Source organism: Centroberyx gerrardi, chromosome 3 (genome assembly GCF_048128805.1).
Source record: "Centroberyx gerrardi isolate f3 chromosome 3, fCenGer3.hap1.cur.20231027, whole genome shotgun sequence".
In the NCBI taxonomy this organism is placed as follows: domain Eukaryota; kingdom Metazoa; phylum Chordata; class Actinopteri; order Beryciformes; family Berycidae; genus Centroberyx; species Centroberyx gerrardi.
The window spans coordinates 25313701-25336857 of record NC_135999.1 but is presented as its reverse complement, the minus strand read 5'-3'; the positions used below and the strand labels follow the sequence as shown (position 1 = coordinate 25336857).

Here is a 23157-nt window from a genome sequence, read left to right as displayed (position 1 = left end):
ATGCTGTGCAGTTTGGGTGGAGAGGAACCTAGCCATTTAAGCATCAGGAGGAGGCCCGTCTCCCTTCAGCTTGTTGCCACACAAAGACATTCTTAGAGACCAGCTGATTCACTTTACATTATTAACAGAGCACTGAACCCTGGCTGCTGCGTGTAGAGGGTATGTGGGTGTGTGTGTGTGTGTGTGTGTGTGTGTGTGTGTGTGCTCACATCACCTAACACACACGCAGAGTGCTGCTGTGCAGTAGTTGAGGAAGAGTAATGTGTGTAATGCAACAGTGCAGGCCCGGCTGTCATGTGTGAAGGCTCCGGTGCACTTGGCCTACACTCTACTGTCTCATTTGGGATTAATTAATAAATTCATTCAAATGAGACAAAGCCAATGTGTCTCTCTCAGGCCCTGGTTGTCTAGCTCCTATATACATATTACCCTAAGCCCCTAACAGAACGCATTGCTTTTTCAGGAACAGATAGTCCAGTACTTTGCTTACTTGGCATGCAAAACAGCTGTAGTCTCTGCATATTTCCTCCTTGTATGACAACTTCTGTTTTTATCTCTTTGCAGGTCCACACATAATGAGTTGGAGAAGAATAGGTGAGTTGGCTTTGAGTTTTCAAACTATTTCACTTCTAAATCGTAGAACGCAGCATGCGGGAACACACACCCTGCCCTGACATCTAAACAAGTCCCTCAGATCTTACTTTCATTAAGCCCGTCCTCAAGCGAGCGTTTCTTCTTCAACAGGTCCTTAAAGCCAAAAGTAAAGGGTGACCTAGTTGTGTTAAGCTAAGGGCATTCCCTCTTCCTCTCCTCTCTCTCTCTCTCTCTCTCATTCTCTCTCTCCCTCTCTTTCTCTTTCTCTCTGTCTCTCTCTATCTCTCTCTCTCTCTCTCCCTCCCTCTGTTTCTCCCCTCTCTCACACACACACTCTTAGCTCTATGTTGAGTTACGCAACAGCGTGGTTGCTAAGGGCTTTGAGTTACACGGACAGGCTAGGGTGCATGCAGGCCAGGCTGAAACTAAAGACAAAAGTGCAGAGCTTGTTGTGATGTTTTTTGATCGGTGCAAAGTCAGTCCCTACATCAAAACAAGAAGTCCTAGATGGTATCCTTTTTGTGGTTTCCTAGCTCGAGCATAGAGCTACTGAGATATATCTTTGCATTCTCTGTCAAGATTGCATCTGCAAGCAAAGAAAATTTGGGTATTGAGGGAGACCTTTGCTTGTGATGGTTTACCTCAGTCTCCTCTGAAGAGAGCAAAGACCGTGGTTTCTTAGAAGCCCTTATCAGATTGTGAGTCCACCACCCACATAGGGTGCTAGCTGGTGTTTATGCTTTGTGACTTTGCAAGCTTTAAGAGTCAAGCTATAAAGAGTTTGCTTTGAGACCATAAATAAGAGCGGCTAGACTCGCAGGATTTATGGTAAATAGAAAAAAAGCTTGCCTTCCATTTCATTATCTCTGAGGGTGTGGGTACAATGAAAGGATGTGGGAGGCCGGATCCATTCACTGTAATTACATATCACCTCGGCCTGTTTTTCTCGCCATTCTCCCTGGCAGCCTCTCCTAAATGGATGGGAACATTGGAAGGAGAGGCGTCCAGTGAGTTAAATATAGACGAGAGTTGATGTGTCATCTTGGTGCTCATATGCGAAGCCATCTTGCCACACAAGGCCAGCCGGTCGGCTGACTGGCCCCGGCAGATTGCGGCACCCATACGGGGCTGCAGTGTTCCTTCTCAAACACATAAAAAAATAGATGCAGCCTTTGTTGTTTGCCCCAACAAAACAGTCTAAAGCCACTTTTCATCACTACTTCCATGTTCTTGCAGCCATTCTTTGTATTATGGCTTGTTCATGCCACATCTGTGCAGGTCGGGAGCCTATAGTCGGCTCTGCCAATCAAAAGTAACAGACTAGTAAGTAACTCAAAGCTGTAGATGGCAGGTCAGAAGTAATGTGTTAACACAAGATTCGATCCTGGCTCAGCTGGCGTGGTTTAACATGCCAGCACAGCAGGGAATTATGGACTACTTCCCAGTTTTGAACCAGTTTTAATTATTTAATTGAAACAATGAAACATAAAAGTCAAAATATGATCAAATTGATATATTATAGCCAAAAAAAATGGTGTATTCTGTCTTGTCACTACATTCCACTGCTTCATCGAAACTTGCCGTCTAACACACTTCCCCTTTCTGGCTCCACCTTGACACCTTGGTGCATGTGTGTGGGATGTGGCAGAGATAAAGCAAGCGATGCAGACTGAGAGAGATCTGCTGCAGAACAGAAGAGGCCTGGAACATGTCGCCCTGTACCACACCACTGTACCAAGTCATGATACACTGAGATCTTGTTTTGTTCCCCACCGCCTTCTTCTTTTTCACCTCAATACAATGAGCGTGATGTTGTTGCTTGGTAGTTGAACAGTACAAGCCTAATCAAATTTCCATTAGCAAAGAAGGAGGAAAAAAAATTGAAATGGTAATCCATCTTTTTTAAGAAGCACACTTAAAGTCAAAATCGCTTATAATCCCCCCCCTTTTTTTTGCCAGCAGTTAATCCAATTCCCTTTAAGCACATGCCCCACTGTAAGCTATATGTATCAGGCATAGTTGTTCACCCAAGTGTGTCAGGCTTATACCATGATTCTGCAACAGGAGCAGCCTTCGTTCCATCTCAGCAGACTTCCAAGTGCTGTAAATTGGAGGCGGTTCCTTTATGGTCCATCCTGACTGGGGCCTTTTTTCAACGCTTATCAACCCCTCACATCTTCCTGCGGCCGAGACGCTTTGCCTTCCACGGCTACCGCAGGCCTTGATAACCCCCGCGAGGAGCAGAGTCGTGTCAGCAGAGACCACAGGATCCAGATAAAAGGGACCAAAAAAAAAAAAAAAAAACACATTCCAGATGCTCACATAGAGCGGCGCAACCAGATAACGCCATGGCCCTGAAGCTTTGATCATGTGCCTCGTAACAGCCCTATTTCACTTCCACGTCACTACAAAATTACACCGCCTTAGTAGGGTTTAACAGTATGTACAGATGCTGTGCTAAGCTAGGAGCCAAGGGGGCTTGCATGCCCCCACTAGATAACGTTGCAGTTCCACCCCTTTGATCACACAGGCCTGCGCCTATTAGTCATTTCTCTTTGAAACATGTTGATGACAAATTCCACTGCGTAACAGGCCAGCTTAGGTTAGTTGTTGGTTGAGCGCTGTTTGTTAGGTGGAGGATGTGCTATACAATAAACAGCTATGGCATTACATGGCACTGGGTTTAATCTGTTGTTATTCGACTAGCATGTTTTTTTATGATGACTCTGTTTATGGATAATCAATACGACAGGCTTTTACTTGCCACAATAAATCCAAGGGAGCTGTTGCTCATCATCTGCCCTCCTCCTCCACTACTCACTATTCATTTTAATATTGTTTATCAGGGCTGGGCTTATAATAAAGATGGGAAATGATATTGCCACCAGTTCCCAGGTCATGGAAGCGTTATTAGTTTTTCCACTCGATTCTTTACGAGGGGAGTTGTGCAAACAGCGTGTCTTAAACACCTTTCAGCGTGGGTTTGTGGAATATTAACAGGTCTGTCTCTTGCCCGAGCCTGTTGCCCTTGGGTGGCATGTAAAGAGCATCCCTGAGGTGTGCCCCCCTGGTATTTGTTTTGGCTCACTGGCACGTGGTAAATGAAGATGGTCACGCCTCATTTGCGATCAACTTTGGAATGGTGTGGGTGTTCTCTCTCTCTCTCACACACACACACACACACACACACACACACACACACACACACACACACACATAACCTTTCCACTTGGATTGAGCCTACACTTTGGTTGTCACGAACTGAGTGAGCTGTAAAATGTGAGCCTGTCTGGACCAATTGATATATGGTCAGATAAGACTTTAATTATTCCTCTTACCCATCTTAAAATGAAAGTTATTTCATTGCAAACAAGATAACTTCCAAATCGATTTGACATGAAGAGTCTCATCTCAAAAACCTATCGTAGAATAAAAGTAGTTTTACTGTCATGCCTGGCATGTTGTTACATTTTCCAATAATGTATATCTCCTTCTGGAATGGAGCCCTTCATGTATTCCCATTCTTTCCAACCAGTGGGCTATGAACTTAATACTTGTGCTCCAGCCTTGGGGTGGCATGAGCAGTCACACATGAATAAGCCTGGGCTACATTTTCTCTGGATGTGCTGATGCTCCTTGAAGAGAGGCAAATTGCTGCACCAGTCTTTCTGTTGTCTGCCCAGCGAGCGCAGCCTATTCTGAGGCCTCGCTGCAGGGCCTAAAGCCGGGACCATTTGTTCTGTCCAACGTGACGACTTGTAAGCTTTTCTTGGCTCAGGAAAGCAGCTTAGGGGACTTGATCTTTGGTCTGGCGAGCCCAGCTACAGCACGCACACGTGCTGGGGCACGTTCCCCCCTCCCTCCGACCGTCCGGTGCCGGTCCCAGCCCAGCTTCGGCTTAACTGACGACGGTGTCAGAGGACGAGGAAGTAATTGACAGGCTGACGGGATGAGCAGAGGGATAGGTCAAACACACCTGACTCAGGGAAGCCTTGAGCAGCATGCAAGCCTGATCTACACTCCCAGTGTGTCAGTGTGTGCAACCATTTCCACCCTGTAATTAACACAGTGATACGCATGGAGCCAGTATCAGAGTGGGATATTCACACCAACCACCACCACCAGTCAAATGCTGATTAATTGTGGCTGTGGCTTGGAAGTTTGCCTCCTCTACCAGCCACTGTGGTCGGTACCCAGCTGTTATGTGGAGGTCCAATACGATTTTATGTCTCCTTTTTTTGTAAGATAGTGAAAGTGCCTAGTTTGAATTGGGGGATTTACTGGTCACTGTGGCTTCCTGCCTTGCAATATATAACTGATATGCACTGTAGCTCCAATTCAGAGTTGGCAAACGGAAGTCACGCTCCTACGTCCTTCAGCCACAATAAAATCTACATAAAACAAGACACTCGTATTCTGACTTGTGCAATGCGGGCACACAGCTATGAGTTGGGGCAGTGCAGGGGAGAATATTTAAATTATCCCTCTCTTGCATCATAGCATATATCAAATAGGTCTAAAAGCGGTGCCATATTTCTAATTATATGATAGCTTTTTATTAATTAGCATAATATATAGACTTACATCATTGCATTGTTCGTTCATAAGGCCTGTAATGGGCTTTGATTTCAATATCAAGTGCTATAATCTGGAAATGATTTGAGGTTTAAGAGGTTGCCTATATTGAAGGCTAAATAAAATGAAGATGTTGTCTTTATTGGGTATTGAATGCAAGGCTAATCAAAAAACACACAATGGTTGCTGAACTTAGGGCACTTTTTTTCCAGAGCAGACATCGCTTAGTAGAACAGACTCCCGGAGTCAGAATCCCAGAGATGTCAGGGAGCTCTTCTTTTTGGGGAAATTCTGCCCTGCATGTGTAGCTGCTCGAGAGGCGCCTAGCGAGAGCTTCAGTGCACAGGCAAGGCTGAAGTCTGAATGCCGACCCACACAGGTTTGCAGATAAATCCGCAGTATGTGCCCTTATCTCAACTCTGAATACAAGCATTATTATGGATCATTTTTAGCGTATTTCTCAGTAGCCACATGTCCAGCCATACCCATTGGCCTGCTGTCCGATGACAAAAGATATTAGAAGACATTGAAAAATCGTAGGTGACCGTTGTTCTGCCCCGCGTCCTGAGCACCCTACATCCCCACACCACTGCTCTGTAAAAGAAGACAGGTGTAGAGAAGGCACCACACAGGGGATTAGGTGTCGGCGCTTGACAGCTCACCCATCATTCACATCCCGCCTGTTTGACTCATGTTATCTTGGCGCCTTCTTGTTGTGCCCTTATACAGCAAAACTGCATCCTCACAGCATTCTGTGGAAGGACAGTGTGTAACCAAACGGAACAAGGCCGGACGGGCATACGGGCTTAGTCAGCAAGTTAAAGCCCAGGGCGTCCGACTCGGGGCATGTTTTGATTTTGAAGGACAGAAATGGAAATGTTTTGTTTGGAATCGGTTTGTTACTTGTCAAATTAATCAACTTGGAAAAAGGGACGGTGCTTTCAGTCTCTCCTGCAACCTCCTGCAAAGCTTTCAGCTCCTCCCACACAGCTTGTTTTTCAACCCGTGCCATTAACAGTAGCGTGTCAGGCTTGTTGATAAGCCCACAACGGGCCAAGTGGATGGGGCCGCTGTTACATAGCGTTCCAGGAAGGAATGGTCCTGTGTTCCTTCCCCCTTGCTGGAGCAACATGTCTCGTTAGCAGCCTGGCTAACTCAATCTGTACCTAAAGGAGAGAGAGATAGAGAGAGAAAAGGGGGAAAAAATGGATGCTTGTTGGAAACACAAGACAGACTCAATTAGGCTAAATATGACTATGTGTTCTATTTTTAGCCACACAGCCGGGGAAAAGGGGAAAACACCGCTCGCTTCTGACCAATTGCGGAGGTTAGCTGCTCACCAATGAGAGGACAAGTCCCCACCCCCTTACCCCCACCCACAGCTACCTCACATCCTCTTGCTTCCTCAGCACGTAGACTGACACAATGTCGTTATTTGCCATTTCCGGGGTGAGGACTAAACCGTAACCCTAGCGGAGTGACTGCTGTGCCAACTGGGTTAAGTGACTTACTAAGATACGTTGGTGATTTTAACCTACATACATTAAGTGAGTGATTGTGTGTGTGTTTGGGCGCATACTGTACATGTGTATTTGTGTATTTATACGTGTGTGTTTGTGTGTGTGTGTGTGTTAAAGGCGGATGTAGAATATTTGGATTAGTCCCCCACCCCCACCCGTCATCAGATGTAGTAAAGCAGCTCTGGACAGTTCCACAGCTGTAGGGAACTGTCACACACACACACACACACACACACACACACACACACAGAGCCAACATCTGGCTGGATCTCCCTGGGTTTACACCAGGCCCGCTTTAGGAGCCAGGCCATATTGGAGATTTAATCCAAAGCTTCTAACTGACCCATCAGTTCACCCCAGGTTAAAGGGTGAGGGTGGGTTGGTGGTGTTGGGTGCTGTTGGGTGCTGTTGGGTGGGGTGGGGGTGGGGCGGGGGTGGGCAGCAGCCAGGAAGAGGACAGTAGGAAGGATGGATAGATAGTTGGACAGATGGATGGAGATGTGGAACTTTGAGTAGGGAAGGATATCAGTCACATGATCTGTTGTGATCCCTGCCACTGTGTGTGTGTGTGTGTGTGTGTGTGTGTGCGTGTGTTTGTTTTGTAGGCGTGAGTCTTTACAGCCCACCTAAAGGCATGCCCCCCCTCCTCTCTCTTTCTGTATCCATCCCTCTTTCTCTCCAACTCACTAACTCTACCCTACTCCCTCCCTCCCCTCCCTCCCTCCCTCCCTCTGTCTCTATTTCTATGTCTCTTTCTCTTCTCTCTCTCTCCCATTCCCTCTCTATCTCTCTCGCTCCCTCACTCTCTCTCCCGGAGTGGAGCTTTTGTCAGTGGAGCAGATTAAAAGGCAGTGTGCACGTGTGAACTAATCCGTGTGTTAGTGATGGGTTTCAGCCCAGTGTCCCTTGGCCCTACCACACACACCACACAGCTTGCGCATCCCCCTGCTCCCTCTCTTTACTCCAGTGAACTCTCTGCATGTGTGTGTGTGTGTGTGTGTGTGCGTACATGTATTTACAGTATATGTCTTATGATTGCTTGAACAGAGCCAAATTGCTACACCAGTCTTTCAGTTGTCTGCCCTTTTTCCCTCTCTTAAGCTATCCATCCTTCACTCCATCTCTCTCTCTTCTGTTCCTACAAGCGCTCCTCACCAATCTGTCCTCCCTCCCTCTTTTTCACTGTTGCTATGCATCATCAGGGATGCCGTTCTGTGGCTTGGCATGGCTTCAGCGGGTTAGCGTGACGAAAGCGTCGGTCCACCCAGCACAATCGACCGCGCTTCGCTTTATTTACCGCTTGTGGACTCGGGATTGGTCAGGAAGGGGTGGGGGCGTGTCCCTGCGAGTCCGCATTGATTTTTAAGCTCCCATTTGCGTTTTATGGCTCCCAGTTTCCAGTGTGGTTTCAACCCTGAATCCGTGTGTGTTTTTAACGGAAAGATACGCTCTCTTACAGACACTGAATCTCTTTTTTTGGGGGAGATTGAGGTCACAACTGCGTGAATCTTCAAAAAACGTCAGGGTGGGGAATCAAAGTCCCATTACCCACCCACCCACTTGCAGCAATGAATTATCACCCCTCTGCATTTTTTTTCGTTCCTCCCCATCTACCCAGAATATAGGTCATCATCCGGCGTGGTTCCCGAGGAATTCCAAGACTTGTTAATAATTGTTTCGTTCCTCAAGCGGGAAGGGGGTTGGTGTGTGTGTTGTGTGTGGGTGTGTGTGAAGGTGTGTGTGAGTGTGTGCTGAGTGTGGAGGAGAGACATGAGCATTCCCCTCATTCTTCAGTCCTGTTTGTCAAATGTAACAATTGGCCGTCAGTTTGGAGAGCGTAGTAAAACACTCAATGGACGATTGAACCGGTTAGGACATTGGCCACAGGCTAACTTTCACACACACACACACACACACACACACACAAACACTCAGAGGGCAGCATCCAAGTGGACCATTTTTTTCCTGCCAGGCATCCTAGGTCTTAAGGGCTGATGGTTTTAAAGTGTGTTTCTATCAATAGACACAAAGTCCCATTTCCTTGTCTCTCTTGCTCTTTTGTCCTGTTGGGTGCCAGGGGGGAAGAGCTGGAGGTTATCAGAACATTTCTACCACTCCGAGTCAAAGTAGCCTTATGAGCACTAACTGTCAAAACTGACAAAGGGAAGGCTGTTACTGGTTCAGTCCAGTTAGTCCACTCGAGCTGTCGAGCTGCCAGGGTTAGGGGTTCAGTTTCCCACCCATGCCTAAAATGTATGCACTCGCGGCACTATATGATGCTTTGGATGTAAGTCATGAAAGTAGCATACATGTCATGGCATGTATTTTATGTTCAGCCCAGAGTTTTTGACTGAAAATGTTGCATTGATATTCAAATTTGAAAGGGAACTTGAAATGAGCAGAAGAGATTTCAGTCATTTGCCATTGGTAAACCTAGTGTAACCCAGCCTGACTCTCGTTTGTGCCGAAGGCTAGTTTCTGGGCAGATTACACAGACAGAACAACCCCCATCTTCTCTCTTTCTCTATCTCTCGCCCTCTCTCTCCATCTCGCTCTGCCTCTCTCTCTCCCTCTCTCTCCATCTATCCCATCTGTCTATGTTTCATAAAGGAGATGAGAGAAGCATCAGTCCGTCAGTGGAAGAAAGCCTACAGCGGCTGTGGGGCAGAGACTGTTCTAATCTTGAGTGTGTGTGTGTGCCTGTGTGTGTGTGTGTGTGTGTGTGTGTGTGTGTGTGTGTGTGTGTGCGTGAGTGTGTGTGTGTGTGAGCGTGTGCGACCAGAAATGTGACGGATTAGCTGATGTGTGACACCAGCGGACAAAATATTACTTTCACCACACTGGCTTCAATGTATAGGCCGGCTGTTTGTTTACCTTTGCCCCAGTAACAAGCATGTCATTTATCATGGAATTGTCCAATGGGTATTGATGGCATTATGCGTGAGTTATACGTCACGTGCCAGCCATGGGCTAATGCTAGAACCATCCGTCAAATCATAACGCATGAAGTTACCCATAACGAGGGAAACCTAGAATAATAGCCCTTGCCAACCAAGTCCAGACCCATTTCAGATATAAGCTTGTTTCCATCTGCAGTCATTTCCTGAACACTCTCCCCCATTTATAGCAGAGATAATAAAGCAGTAGTTGGCTAAAGCACATATGGCGAGCTCCGGTTTTGCAGCTAGGCTGTTATTTAGTTGATGACTGTTCCAGCAGTCAACCTAGTGAGTGGTAGTTTCCCCTTATTAAAAAAAAACCCTATTCAGTCAGGTGCCACTGTCTGTCTGTATGGGTAAACATGTGACCCAAGCTGCAACCCCATAGCAGTCATGTGAGAGAGAGAGAGAAAGAGGGAGAAAGAGAGAGAGAGGGAGAGAAAGACCCCCCCCCCCCAACTCTGTGAAAGAGAGAACGAGAGAGAGACAGAAGGGATAAAAAAGTAGAGAATCCTAGAAGAGGCATCTTTACCAGAAAAAACAACCCTTCTCTTTGTGTTAGCCTAGCCAGCCAGTAAACAAAGGTGGTGAGCAAACACAGAGAGCCGTTGTGTATGGTGTGGTGTGATGTGGTGTGTAGGCGTGTGTGAGTGAGTGTGTAACACTGTAAACGCTCACGTGTATGGGCTACAGTGAGCAGCACAATTACTCAAGTGTAATTGCACATTTCGGGGTTACTCTCTAAATCAAATTATTGTTCTCTTCATCTAATTAGAAGTATCCAAATGGAAAGATTTAATTTCATTTCATTTCACTGAGAACATCACCTGTAGTTGTAAATAGTGGAGGTGTTGATTCAAAATGCCTAAAGCGTGATAAAACAATTAAGTTCCTGTAATCCAGTAAGTAATTTTAGATGATCATTTTAGCCGGAATCATCCGTCCTCAACAGTGCGCCCGTGTGTGAGTGCATTCTGGGTACAATAGTGGTTCCTACGGTCACGCAACAAAGCATCGTATAGGACAAATGTATAGGCTGCCAGTGGGCTGAGCCCCTACACATGTATATTGTATGTCACCATCTACAGAGTATAGATCAGTGTGCCACGTGCTCACATGCTCCGTATGATCTGGGAGACGGGGCCCTACATGTGGTTTCCCCTTGGCGACTGCACTAAGCAATATTTAAGCAACCAGCACCTCACGTTTACCGATTTTAGCAAGTTATGAATTAGCATATTTTGAAAATGAGAGCACTCGAATCACAAAGAGAAAAACGTCTGTCCCCACATTTTCTTCTGTGTTTGATTGGATTGCCACCCCTCCCTGTAGTAGAGAGATAATTTGCCGCTGATTTGATGTAGTGCTCATCGGACAGGGCCTAGTCTAGTTTAAATGAGGCTTTGCATTACAAAGTAGTGTAATCACTCCAATAATCTTTGACATCGCTGCGAATCCTGATTTGCGGCCGCCTTAAATGAGCCTCGACACGGGAAAAGGAGCGAGACAGGAGAGGAACAAAAGAACTCCCTCCCTTACACTTGCAAAGTCAAGCACTGTGTGTTTTTTATTGTATTATTTAATTATTATTATTTTTTTTTTGGCTGGTGAATTGCTAAGCGGGCCTGTGTAATGATGTCTTAATTTCCTTTCACATGTCAATTTAGGAGATTTACCACTGAGGCGGTCACTGGTGATGTGTAATTAGTGTAATAACTGGGTGAAGGGTCACATTTCCTCTCCCTCCGCACGTGATAGAAGTAGGTCAAATTGGGGGTTGGCGTGTATGTGTGTGCGTGTACGAGAGTGTGCGTGCGTGTGTGTGTGTGTGTTAAAGGGGTCTGGGAGAGTGAGGGATTTGCCAAAGGGAAGCGTATTGACTGGTATCTGGGCTGGAAATCTGACCCTCCCCTTTAAGAGCACATCCAGTAATTATGTCAGACATCTTGGATGGCCTGAGAAGTCATTCATTATTTACTTATTCACAAGTTTGGAATCTAGGGCAGCCATATTTTTTCCTCCGCCGCTCTCGGTTCGACTAATGGTGTTGGTTCCAGAGGAATTTGAATGAAAAATAAGCAGAAACTAGCGTTGGTTTGTCAGTGCTGTTTTCAGCTGTTCTAAAAGAAAACACTATTCTGTCTATATCAGCTTTACTCTCCATGTCCAGCTCTTCTTTTTTAAGGCATTTATTTTTATTCGCAGATAGAGAACACATACATAGAACATGAATATTAATTTTCTTTTTTCCTGCCTACCCCCCTCCCCTCCCAATACTCACTTCCCACAGGAAAATTAATGTGAAAAAAAAAAGTATACACCTGTAGGGTAAGAGCAGAAATAGAGTAGAATTTGCTAGATGATGTCCTAATTGTGTATTTTATATGTTCTAGTCTCAGGCAGAGTGATCTTTGCCGAGATAGGTGACTACCAAGCATGATTCTCCTTTGGGCCAATAGAGAAGCAAATTTAAAATGGATGTGCATTTTGACTCGCATGATTTCAGTCACAAGATTCACCTCCGAAACAACATCACTGCACAACGAAAGAATCACAAGGTGGTCTGCTTTCTGTTTTTTTCTTAAAGAAAGAGGGGAATAAAACCTCAAGATGCTGGAAGCTTCCGTCAGCATCATATACAGTTTAATACCTTTAAAGACAAGACAGGCAGTGTATTCGTATTTAAACAAGAGTGAGGACAGGACAGAGCCTTAGAAATGCCACTTTCGGGTTCTTTGTGTTATCCTCACACTTCTCTCTTACATGATTCCTCCAGAGTCACAGGAATATTTCCAAAGCTCTCCGGCTCTGGCCGTTGCAGCCATCGCTGTCATTTGCTTGTCTTGTTGGTGATCTAGGAATTGGAGCTTGTATCTGCCGTTGCGCTCGTTTTAAGTCACTCTGGATAAGATTTTCAGATATAAGATGAAAATTTAACTCTGTTTCTCTGTCTGTCTCTCTGACACTTGTTTTTCGACTATAGAAGGATGTCAGAATCACATGATCTGCTGTGATCCCTTCATTTGTGTGTGTGTATGTGTATTCTCTCTCTCTCTCTCTCTCTCTCTCTCCCTCTCTCTCGTTGGATGAAAGGAAACAAGCGGGGGGGGAGCAGAGCCGGTGTTCTCCATACTGACTAGAGAAGTATGTAGTGCGTAGGTAAGAGCTGTGGTGGGCAGCTCTCCCATACCAACAAGCGAGAGCTTCAAAGTGCTCCTTTTAAAAAGGGCTGCACTTCAATCGCATTGGAGGCAGTTTTGACGCATTCGGAGAACAAGCGAGGCGGCTGCAGTGAGAGGGGGAGCAGTGCAGCAACGACAACACATTTTTTCTCATTTAGTATAAAATAGTCTTATTCTTCTATCACCAATCATATGATTTTAATCGGTTAATCACATCTCTCTGTTGCTTTGATGTAATTGTTATATTTTGTAATTAGGGATGGGACGATATTGACATTCAATATATTGCAATACAAAAATATGTAAATAAAAATACGTATCGTGGGGCATAAAAATTAATCATTTAAAATCGGCAGAGTAAAATTACATTTTACTCTGTTGTAGTAATCACAAACGAAATTTCACATGACATTTTTAAATTGTTGTTTACATTCTAGCAAGCCAATGCCATTGCTAGAACGATTTGTGGCTCAGAAATAAACATAATTCTGCACAGTGAGACTTTGTCATTGAACTTTTATTTATTACATCGTATCATGGTTGTGTCGAATCGTGAACCTCATATCGCGTATCGAATTGTATCATGAGATAAGCGTATCATCCCATCCGTAACTGTAATGCAAACCACCATGGCAATAGTATCTGGCCTTGCCGATGAAGCAAAACTTTGAGTTTGAGTTAAATTGAATTGAACTGAGGGAAAAAAAACGACAGAGACCGGTGGTGTTTGAGAGAAAACGCCCGGGCCTGCACGTGATTCCTGGGGAGTCGGGGTGAGGAAGGAGGGTGGGTGAGGAGGAAAGGTGTGGTGCAGTGACCCGGGGCCGGCTGGCTGCTCGCTCACACGGCAGAGCCAAAAGGCAGAGCTGCCTGCCTGTGAACCCATCTGGGGCCCATCAGGAACACAAGCCACAGGAACACACACACACACACACACACACAAACAGTCAGAGACACATATGCACACACACACACGCAATGGAGGAGTGGAAGCGCCCCATTGTCTCAGGAGGAAAGGGAAGGCTGGCTGTCTGTGGCAAGCCTGTGACTTATGCCTCTTTGGGATACAACAGAGAATTGCATTAAATGTATATAGGAGCCGTTTGCATACCTGCATTATGCTCCTATGTAGCAGGGTAAGAAATTAAGTGGGGGTTTTTTCTAGGGCATTTTTTGCCCTCTTGATCTGTTTTTGTTTTTGTTTTTTTAGGGGCCTTTTAGTCCTTTTTGGGGACAGTTTTGTTCAACTATGAGACAACACATTTGCATTACATATTGGCAAATAAACACTCAATTTGTACCAGTAAGATTTGTTTTATTTTAAATCATATACAATCACATAAACAGCATAACAATCATTTTCTACTGTTTCAAGCTGCATGTTTGGTTGTTGTCTGATCAAAAAAACGTGCAAAACTCATTTTGTGAAATTTCGAGGGCATTTTTGCCCCGAACCGGCATTAATATCTGACCCTGGTGTGTAGGAGAAGCATGCAACAGGCAATGAGGCAATAGAGATGACCGCATAATAGCTTCACTTACAAGTGAAGGTAACTCCCATACACCCATATGGGAGCTCATCATAGCAGCAGCAACTTCAGCAGTAGGCGTGGTTTCCCTTGAATAGACGGTTACATCAGAAATCGATCTGTATTAAGACACAGGGCTCACAGAAGCTCACCGCCTGACTTCCAGAGAGAGCGTGGGATTTAAAAAGCAGCTGTTTACAAAGGTTTACCCGCTAGGCAGAAAAAAACACCATGCTATTATTTTCCTTTGCATTCCCAGGATTCTCTCCCCCTACACCGGATACAAGGAAAAACTAGGCCTATCTGCCTTTGTTGTCTTATTGTCAGTGAGGGATTTGATATCCCTGCTGTGCGTGACAGTTTGGAGCACAGGTCCTGGCCATGTGTTACGTAATCTGCCACAGATGGAAAACTCCCCATTCAGGCAAGCTAAAGCTAGCTAATGCCATTCATTGGTGGATAGGTAAACAAGGTGAGAGAGCAATAGGCCTCACCACCATGAGTCTGCATTAAAGCTATTTTTAATCTATGTTTATTCCTCTTGTCACGTTATGGATCTGCTTATTGTCCAACTGTTTCCGTCACGTCTGTTGTCATATAGGTTTTGTTCTTCATTCCAGTTATGTCTTGTCATTTAGATTTTTGTTGTTTTGCTTTGGTTGTTTTAGTTTTGCTGGTTTTGAGGTGTGATGTGTCTTTTCACCTGCACAAATTATTTTTTATTCTATTTTTATCACTGGTTTTAATGTTACCTTAAACATTTTATCAGTTCAATTTCAATTCAATTCAAAGAGCTTTGCTAGCATAGTTTAACATCAGTAAAAATTGGCAAAGCGTGAAACAAAACAAATGTCAATAAACAACAGTCAACGATTATAACAAGTAATGATTGTAAAACAGTGGGCTAATGTAGCCACATGTTCTGTAAGTAAGTCTTTATTTATGTAGCATTTTACAAACTGAGGTTACAAAGTGTTTTACACAAAAGAGACATCAAAAAAGGGCAATAAACAAAGCAATGTACAGTAAAAGGCAATTAAAAACGCCACACAAAAACACACACACACAATTAAAAAAAACAAACAGACATAGAATAAGAGAGGCTCATTAACAGGCTATTGCTTGCTTCTTCTCAGGAGAGCAATTTAACCCGTTTGAGGAAATGCCACATCTGCAAATTTAGCTGCATCCTAGTGATGTTGCCTGGGATCCTGTGATGTCGCATCCCTTAACAAACTTCACCTAACCTATCCTCAGCCTACCAGCAGAGGCGACAAAGTTATCAGCTGCACAGTAAATCCATAGCTGTTTATGTAACGAGCCACAGCCTTTTCTAAGAACTCGGGCAATAGTACGCCGCTTTTGCTGGGTTACGTGGCCGCACGCAGGTATTTATGCTCACAAGCCACTCGTATTGTAAGCCGTGAGGGGCTTAAGGTCTTTGGCTCTGGGCCTAAATGATAAACAAGCATGTTTGGGGATTAGGACCTTTGACCTATCTTGTGAGCAACACCAGTGGCCAGGAGCTTGTGACCCTTAACCCCCTTAGTGAGACAGTTGGAGATAGTACTGGTGATGTGGACTGTCGTGATAGACCTGCTTGTTGCTCCATCTGTCTCTTGTCTCTCTCTCTCTGTTGTGTGCTGTTGTGGCTCCAGGGATCTGATTTGCAGAGATTTCTTTTTGAAGTACAATTGTCAATCATTTCTGATGGGGGAAATAACTTGTTTTCCCTGCTTTTCTGTCTTCATGAAGACACCTGTCATGTATGATACAGATGTAGTATATCCTCTCTCTCTGTCTGTTTCTGTCACCCTCCCTCTGATGCTGTTTGTGGCTTCTGTACTTATCAGAATGTCCCACAGAAGAGCGTGTCATGCAGACAGAGATTAGGCCAAACGTGGTGCACACACACACACATCACATGCCTGTCTATCAATAAGACGCACAGTGAGGGTGTTTGAAGCCAACATGCTGCCAGCCAGAAGCCAGTGTTGCTATGGGAGGAGAGCTCACAGTACACAAGGTAGCTGTGAAAGGACAGACACAGGACTTGTGCTCAAAGTGCAGAAACAAGCCTCCAGTGACGGCCTCGCCGATATCACCCTCCTCCTCTTCCTCCTTATCATCATCGTCATCTGGGTGTGGAAGGGTGTCTGTGGTTTCACACTGACTCGGCAGAAAGAGGTGATTCAGCAGTCCGACGAGCGACGCCTCGTGCCGCACTCACTAATAGAAGTCTTAGTCCTAAGAACTATAATGAGCTATCTCGATCACAGCCACTCCTAGAAATGTGCCGGAGGACGCTGCGGTACTCTCCGGTGCCGGTGTGGTCAGTGTACCCCGACTCCCCTCCGTACACACTCCTTGTCAGTGGGTCGGAGGGGGGGTAGTAAGTGGCGGGTTATCTGAGGTTGTCTGCTGAGATGGTTGTTTTTATCTCTATGGGAGTGGAGGAGGAGGAGGTGGAGAATGAGGAGTCGGTCCCCGGTGTCTGGAGTTTGTTAACCCGACGCCTGGCCGCACAGACAGACAGACAGGTCCAGACAGACAGGTCCAGACAGACAGGCCCAGACACATCCAGACCGCCCAGACCGTCTTGCCCTCCCAGCCAGCCGGCCTCATCAGTCAAAGTCCACGCCGCAGTGTGCATGTGTTAGAGAAGGTGTTTATTTGGATTTGTTGGGGTGAGAGAGAAAGAGAGTGAGTGATTGTCTGAGCACGCACGTGTCTGCATTAACAGTGAGAGTGTGGCTTTTGAGTACACACGTGCATGAGTGGTACGCTTTGTGTTTAAGACCGAAAGTGAGACTTTTTAAGTGCGTTTTTTGTTATTGCACATAATGCACATCTGTATAAAGCAGTGTAAGGCTGTGTGAGTTTGTGTGTGCATGAGCTCTTCAACTAGGGCTGCACAATTGAAACATTTCATTTCATGTACAAGGTCTGCTGTAGTTGAAAATGGTCAAGATGTTGATATACCAAAAGTTGGCAAACGTGCAGAAATATAATTTTGCAAGGATTACAATCATACAGATCTATCTTCAGCCATGTCCTTTCTGTGGCGTGTCCTAGGTGAGGTTGCCTGTAACCCCCCGGGTCGCTGTGACAGAGGAGAATGTGATTAATTGCCAGCTGATATCTCTGTGTGTGTGTGTGTGTGTGTGGGCCTGCAGGGTGAAGATGATGGTCGTAGGTTTCAGATGAGACAGACGCAGATAAACTGTTCACTGATAAAGCGCAAAGGCGAGCTCTGCTGAGCCCCATGAATAGAAATGATTACACAGACAGATGACCTGGGCCAGACTGATAGTTATCGCCCCCACCCACTGACTGAAAACTTGTGTGTGTCCCCCCTATACCTTCCTTACTTGTAGTGATACGAACAGTGTCTCGGCACCTACTCTCACGCTCCCCCAACAACAGACATGCAGTGCTCTTGTTTTTCACATAGTTTAAGCACTCACACACACTCACACACACGGGTGTAATGGCTCGCTCTCATGTTCTTATCAGGGCCATCCATGCATAGCTTAACCTCCCCTCCTCCACACGCACACACAGACATGCACACACACACACACACACACACAGGCACACACACGCATACTCCAGCCAGCCAGCACTCACATGTCTCCACCAGTCTTAAAGCAGCAGAGCATGGCAGAACATAGCAGTCTAGCCCAGTTTAAAAAGTGCAGTGAGTTCCTGGTCTGGTCTTCTGGGCCTGTCATCCGGGTTTCCCCAGAGATAGCGCCTGGGTCTGGGTCGCTCCGCTGAGTCCACTGACTCTTAATGTCTCCCCGCCGTTCCCTTCAGGCAAGCTGAAAGGGCAGCCCCTGCTAATGGAGCGCTGATTGTGTTATAGCCTCAATTATCTCTCTTTACCTCTCAACTCGGGGCCATTAGCGGGATAGATAGTACTCAGGGCCTGTCTGCAGTCACGGGCTAAGGGACTGTCAGGATGATGGAGAGTAGAAGCCGAAGCGGGGTCCAGGAAATGCCATTACACCTTTCCTCCCTCCCCCCATGCCTATCAGCTAAAACTTGTTGTTTTGTAATGTAGGCTAGAAGGGTAACTAAAGCCTGGGCAGGGCGCAAGAAATACCAGCAGAGGATAATGTATCGTCTCGAGGCTTACATGACACGTGAACCGTGGTTCTGTTGAACTATAGGTCACGGCTTAAAGTGAGTTGTGGGTCTGTTGCTGGTGGGCTCTCACAAGGCAAGAGTAGTCGTGTGTTTTAATGAGAGAGAATCACATTCGCGTTTGGTTCCTGGACTGCATGTTTTAAAGGAAAAATCCACCCTTGGACATGCCTAAAATGTTAGAGATCATCAGTCTGTGATGTTCGATGCATTCCAGGAGTTATTTTGCGATGAAGTGCTGTAATTTTGTTTTTTGGTGCACCCACTTTCTCTCAACCTGCCTCATCTACTTCTTCTTTAGTTAGTGATTTCATATGTTTCCCAGGAAAACACATTCGACAACCCCTAGATAAGGGGCATGTGAACTTGTTGCTTACCATCCAAGGTGGGCGTATGGGCATATAAATAGCTAGAAAGTGTGATCATTCAGCTTTTTCTGCTATCTACCTCCATTGTAGCTGCACTGGAAATATCTCAAAATGACAGAAGTAACACTCGGTGCCCTTGTGGGTTAAGAAAAAGTAGTGAAGTCCTTAGGTTTATAGGTGCTCAGTGGGAACAGGAATCAAATCTATAGAAAACTGAGATAGTAGCTCTAAACCTCCAGTGAGGTAAAGGTGAAAAGTAAACTCTTCAGCTGTATCTACAAGAGTTTATTTTTTTCTCACTGGTGGTTTTCAATCTTAGAGCTAGTATCTCAGTTTTCTATATCTCAAAGTGACGTTGTCTGTGTTTTGTCAGTTATCCATGGGAATAAGAAATGAGAAATGGAAGGTACATTGGCAATCGCTTATTTTTAAAAGGTTTTGGGTCAGATTTTTCCTTTTTAAGAACCTCCTGCCCTCTGATATATGATAGGGGAAGAGGTAACCTACAAGTTAGAAAAGCCGTTTTGTGACCAAAATGTGCCGGTTCAAATCCCACCACCGGCTGGAAAAGTCTGGTCAGGAAAAGTGAATGAGTAACACACTTTTCCCTGAACAACTTCCCTCCAGGTGCCCGTGAGCAAGACACTTAACCCTTAGGATGGAATAATCATTTTCTAATTTATGTCCACAAAGAAAGTTTCATTTTGTCTAATCTTTCTCTTCCTCTCTTTCCTTTTTCCTCTGTCCCGTGCAGACGAGCTCACCTGCGGCTGTGTCTGGAGCGGTTGAAGACCCTCATACCGCTGGGACCCGACTGCAACCGCCACACCACCCTGGGCCTGCTCAACAAAGCCAAAGCACACATAAAGGTAACTAATCCATCCACAGCTGATGCTTAGTTCAGTTTAGTTATTTGGGCATATATAGAAGAGAAAGAAGAGGAAAAAAAATCACAATTTGTGCAAGTGAGATAGTGAGATCCGGAGTGGCTTCAAAGATAAATTTCACCACCAAAAAATGAAAATATCAAGATGGCAAAGACACAACTGAACTATAGCAAAACTCAACAAGGAGGCAAACCGAAAGACAGGACATTGCTTAAATGACAAGTAAAGGAAATATCATATTGCTACAGTCGTTCAAGTTGGTAGGAAGAAAGTCAAATATACTCCAATATTATTTTTCTTCAACATATTAAAAGACGAATGTTTCAACAAAGACGCATTGTTGGGTGTGTAAACATAATACATTTTCCGCAGACTTCAAAAAGTGCTTTGTGGACACAAACCTATCAGCCAGATTTGACCAGTATTCGGCAGGTCGCTGGTGTTAATTTCCCAGCCTGATAGTCCAGTATTGTCGGAGCGTATAACCTGTTCAGACATCTTATCTCACGCTTTACCATCCACTTTAAAAACAAGCATGTGACTGTCTGAGATTGAGCAGTCTGCATGTGGAAAGCCAAGCGTAGCGTGCATTCACGTAACAGAGAGGAGAAGCATAAAGCCGACATTGTTGTTGCGGATCCGCCCCCCCCACATCCACCCCCACCCCCCCACTCTACGCTTCTGCTGCTGTCAACTTGAGTCTCTCCATCGCTTATTGACGGCTCATTGTTTTGGTCCGTCGCCGGGGGTCACGCTCGTCGCTGTTGGCGACCGTGACGTGAGGCGACAAGGTTAGCGCACAACACGGCCGTATCAATCGCTGCCATGGCCTTCGCTCATATTGTAATGGCACCAGCCGTAAACAAAGGCATCTGGTGAAGAGGGCGACACGGTGTAAACAAGGCAAGTGAGGGAGTCACCTGGGTGTTTTGTTGTTGGCAGGTAGAAGATCCAAAGGACAAGATAAGTTTAGTGGCTGAGTGCCGACCGACGCTGACGCTGTGGAACCGATAGCGCTTGTTTTGTGTTTCTCATCTGACAGCCTCGTGATGCAAAAATAATTTCCTTATGGACTAATAAATCATCACCACCAACATCTATCTATCTATCTATCTATCTATCTATCTATCTATCTCCACCGTATCTCACCACTATTTCTTAAGTAATTCACCTCTTCTTCCAACTCTCCTCCTTCTCTCACTCTTATCTTTTCTACATTCTGTCTTTTTCTTGTCCTTCGTCCCAGTCTCCCTCTGATCTCTTCCTCAGTAGAGGTAACTGTCCCACTCTCCCTGTCGCTTCTCTTCTCTTCCCATCTATCTATCTCTATTCCCTCACCATGTATTTTTTCATTCACCTATTTCTTTTTCCCATCCTCTTCTTCATCTCCACCTTTCTCTCCTCTTCCTCCACACTATTTCATTTAGTCTGCCTCCATTTCAGTCTTTCCCTGGTCTAAGAATGTTGAGGTGATTAACCTTTTCCCTGCTCTCTCTCTCTCTCTATTTCTCTCTCTCTCTCTTTTTCTTTTTTCCCTGGCCAGAAACTTGAAGAGGCGGACAGGAAGAGCCAGTACCAGCTGGAGTCCCTGGAGCGCGAGCAGAGGCACCTCCAGCGCCAGCTGGACCTGCTGAGCGGAGGCAGCGGTGCCGGGGCCCCGAGCCCGGGGGACGGAGAGAGGATACGCATGGACAGTGTGGGCTCCACCCTCTGCTCCGACCGCTCCGACTCTGACCAAGGTGAGTCGGGCTGCAGGCTTTAACCGGGGTTTTAGCTTAGGGACTGTAAGGCACTTAACCCCCAGCTGCTCCAGTAGAGCTGCTCGGTAGAACTGGTTATACTGGTCAGGACCCAGATGTTAAGCACGGTGTTGCTGAAAGTGAGAAGCATGTTCAACAAACCTTCCCTGGAGAAAGGAGGTTTTCACCTAACAACAGCGATATATTAAAGCCTTTATTGTTTTTTACCACAGTGCCGTGGTCTTCAAGAGCCAAATTGGAACATAAAAGTTGTACAAATCTCAACACCTTAGCTACAATTTTCCTCTTTGCATGCAAAAGAGTTTTGACGATGTCACACAATGGGAGAACTTACTTCTGGGTTCTTCATCTTTTAGTTTGCATGGACTGCTGCAATACAGTGATGTACATAGCGATAGATATATATAGCTAAATCATTTTATGGCCGCAAGACAACATATACTTTAACACTGTACAGTAAAGCACATCGTTGTATAAGTGATGCTTCTCTGTATGTTTTATGATGTGCTATGTTTGCTTAAGGTTTAGCTGCTAAGATTACGAAGCCCAGTAGCCTAACATGTATTCTCTGTGCACTGTGTTCTCTTTTAGAAAAGGCAGCTGATGAACTAGAGAGAGCTGAGATCACATTGAAATTAACTGATTATTAGATCTACATGTCATCACCGCAAATGCTCCGTGGGACTGAACTGAATCTGTTCTTGTTAGCAGTCATTATTAAAGGTTAAGAGATTCTTGTGAGGGATAGTTGTTTAATCTCTCTTTCGTCTCTCTCCCCCCCCTCTCTCTCTCTCTCTCCCCGTCTCTCCGCTCGTCTCTCGGCTGCAGAGGAGATCGAGGTGGACGTGGAAAGCACGGAGTTCTCCCATGGAGAGCTGGACAGTGTGAGCACGGCCAGCACCAGCGACCTGGACGACCACAGCAGCCTGCAGAGCCTGGCCAGCGACGAGGGCTACTCCTCCTGCAGCGTCAAACTTGCCTTCTCCTCCTAGACCCCCGCACACCCCTCCTCCTCCCCTACTCCTCCTCCTCCTCCTCCGCCAAACCTGCCTGCCCGCCCGTCTCTTCACCCATCCATCCATTCATGCCTACGTACATGCATCCGACGCCTCCGACGACGACCACGCCCCCCAGCTAATGGCGTTCTCGTCGCCCCTGACGCTCCTGCCTCTCAGCAACTTCCCGTCCTGCCCCCTAGCCTTTAGTTGCTCCACCCCCCCCTTTCACCCCTCCACCCCTCTCCATGCTGCTGAACCCACAGTCGGAGGAGTCCTACTGGGAGTCCCTCTTTCACCTCTGAGCAGAACAGACCAACACCGACGCCAGGGATCCAGCGCTCGACCCAAACACAGAGCCAGCTCTTCAATCAGTAGCTGATGATCGCGATACGAGAGCCAATTGGTTTTAGGTTTAAGCTTCTTTTAAAGGGAGATCAGACGCTCGGTTGATATGAAAAATCTATGATCAGCATCATCTTGATTTTTTAAACCCACGTAATCGAAGGGAACAATTGATTTTACTTCTTTCTTTTTTGAGGACGATGTCTCCTTGAACCCTCAATCGTCTGAGTTGTTTTTTAGACGTACAACCCCTGATTTGATCCAAAATGCACTTAAATTCATATAATATGGAAATAATTCAGTTTCTGTTTGGT

At 45.7% G+C, this 23157-nt stretch overlaps 1 protein-coding gene across 2 annotated transcripts in view; it reads left to right on the top strand.

Moving 5' to 3' along the window:
• mxi1 (max interactor 1, dimerization protein) overlaps window positions 1-22720 on the top strand; it is a 28379-nt gene extending 5659 nt beyond the window's left edge. For both annotated transcript variants that reach the window (XM_078291489.1, XM_078291490.1), the window contains exons 3-6: window positions 565-594; window positions 19611-19725; window positions 21287-21482; window positions 22332-22720. In XM_078291489.1, coding sequence (XP_078147615.1) covers window positions 565-594; window positions 19611-19725; window positions 21287-21482; window positions 22332-22495 — 505 coding nt within the window. In that variant the 3' untranslated portion in view covers window positions 22496-22720. The remainder of the gene's footprint in view (window positions 1-564; window positions 595-19610; window positions 19726-21286; window positions 21483-22331) is intronic.
• Window positions 22721-23157: the final 437 nt, after the last annotated feature.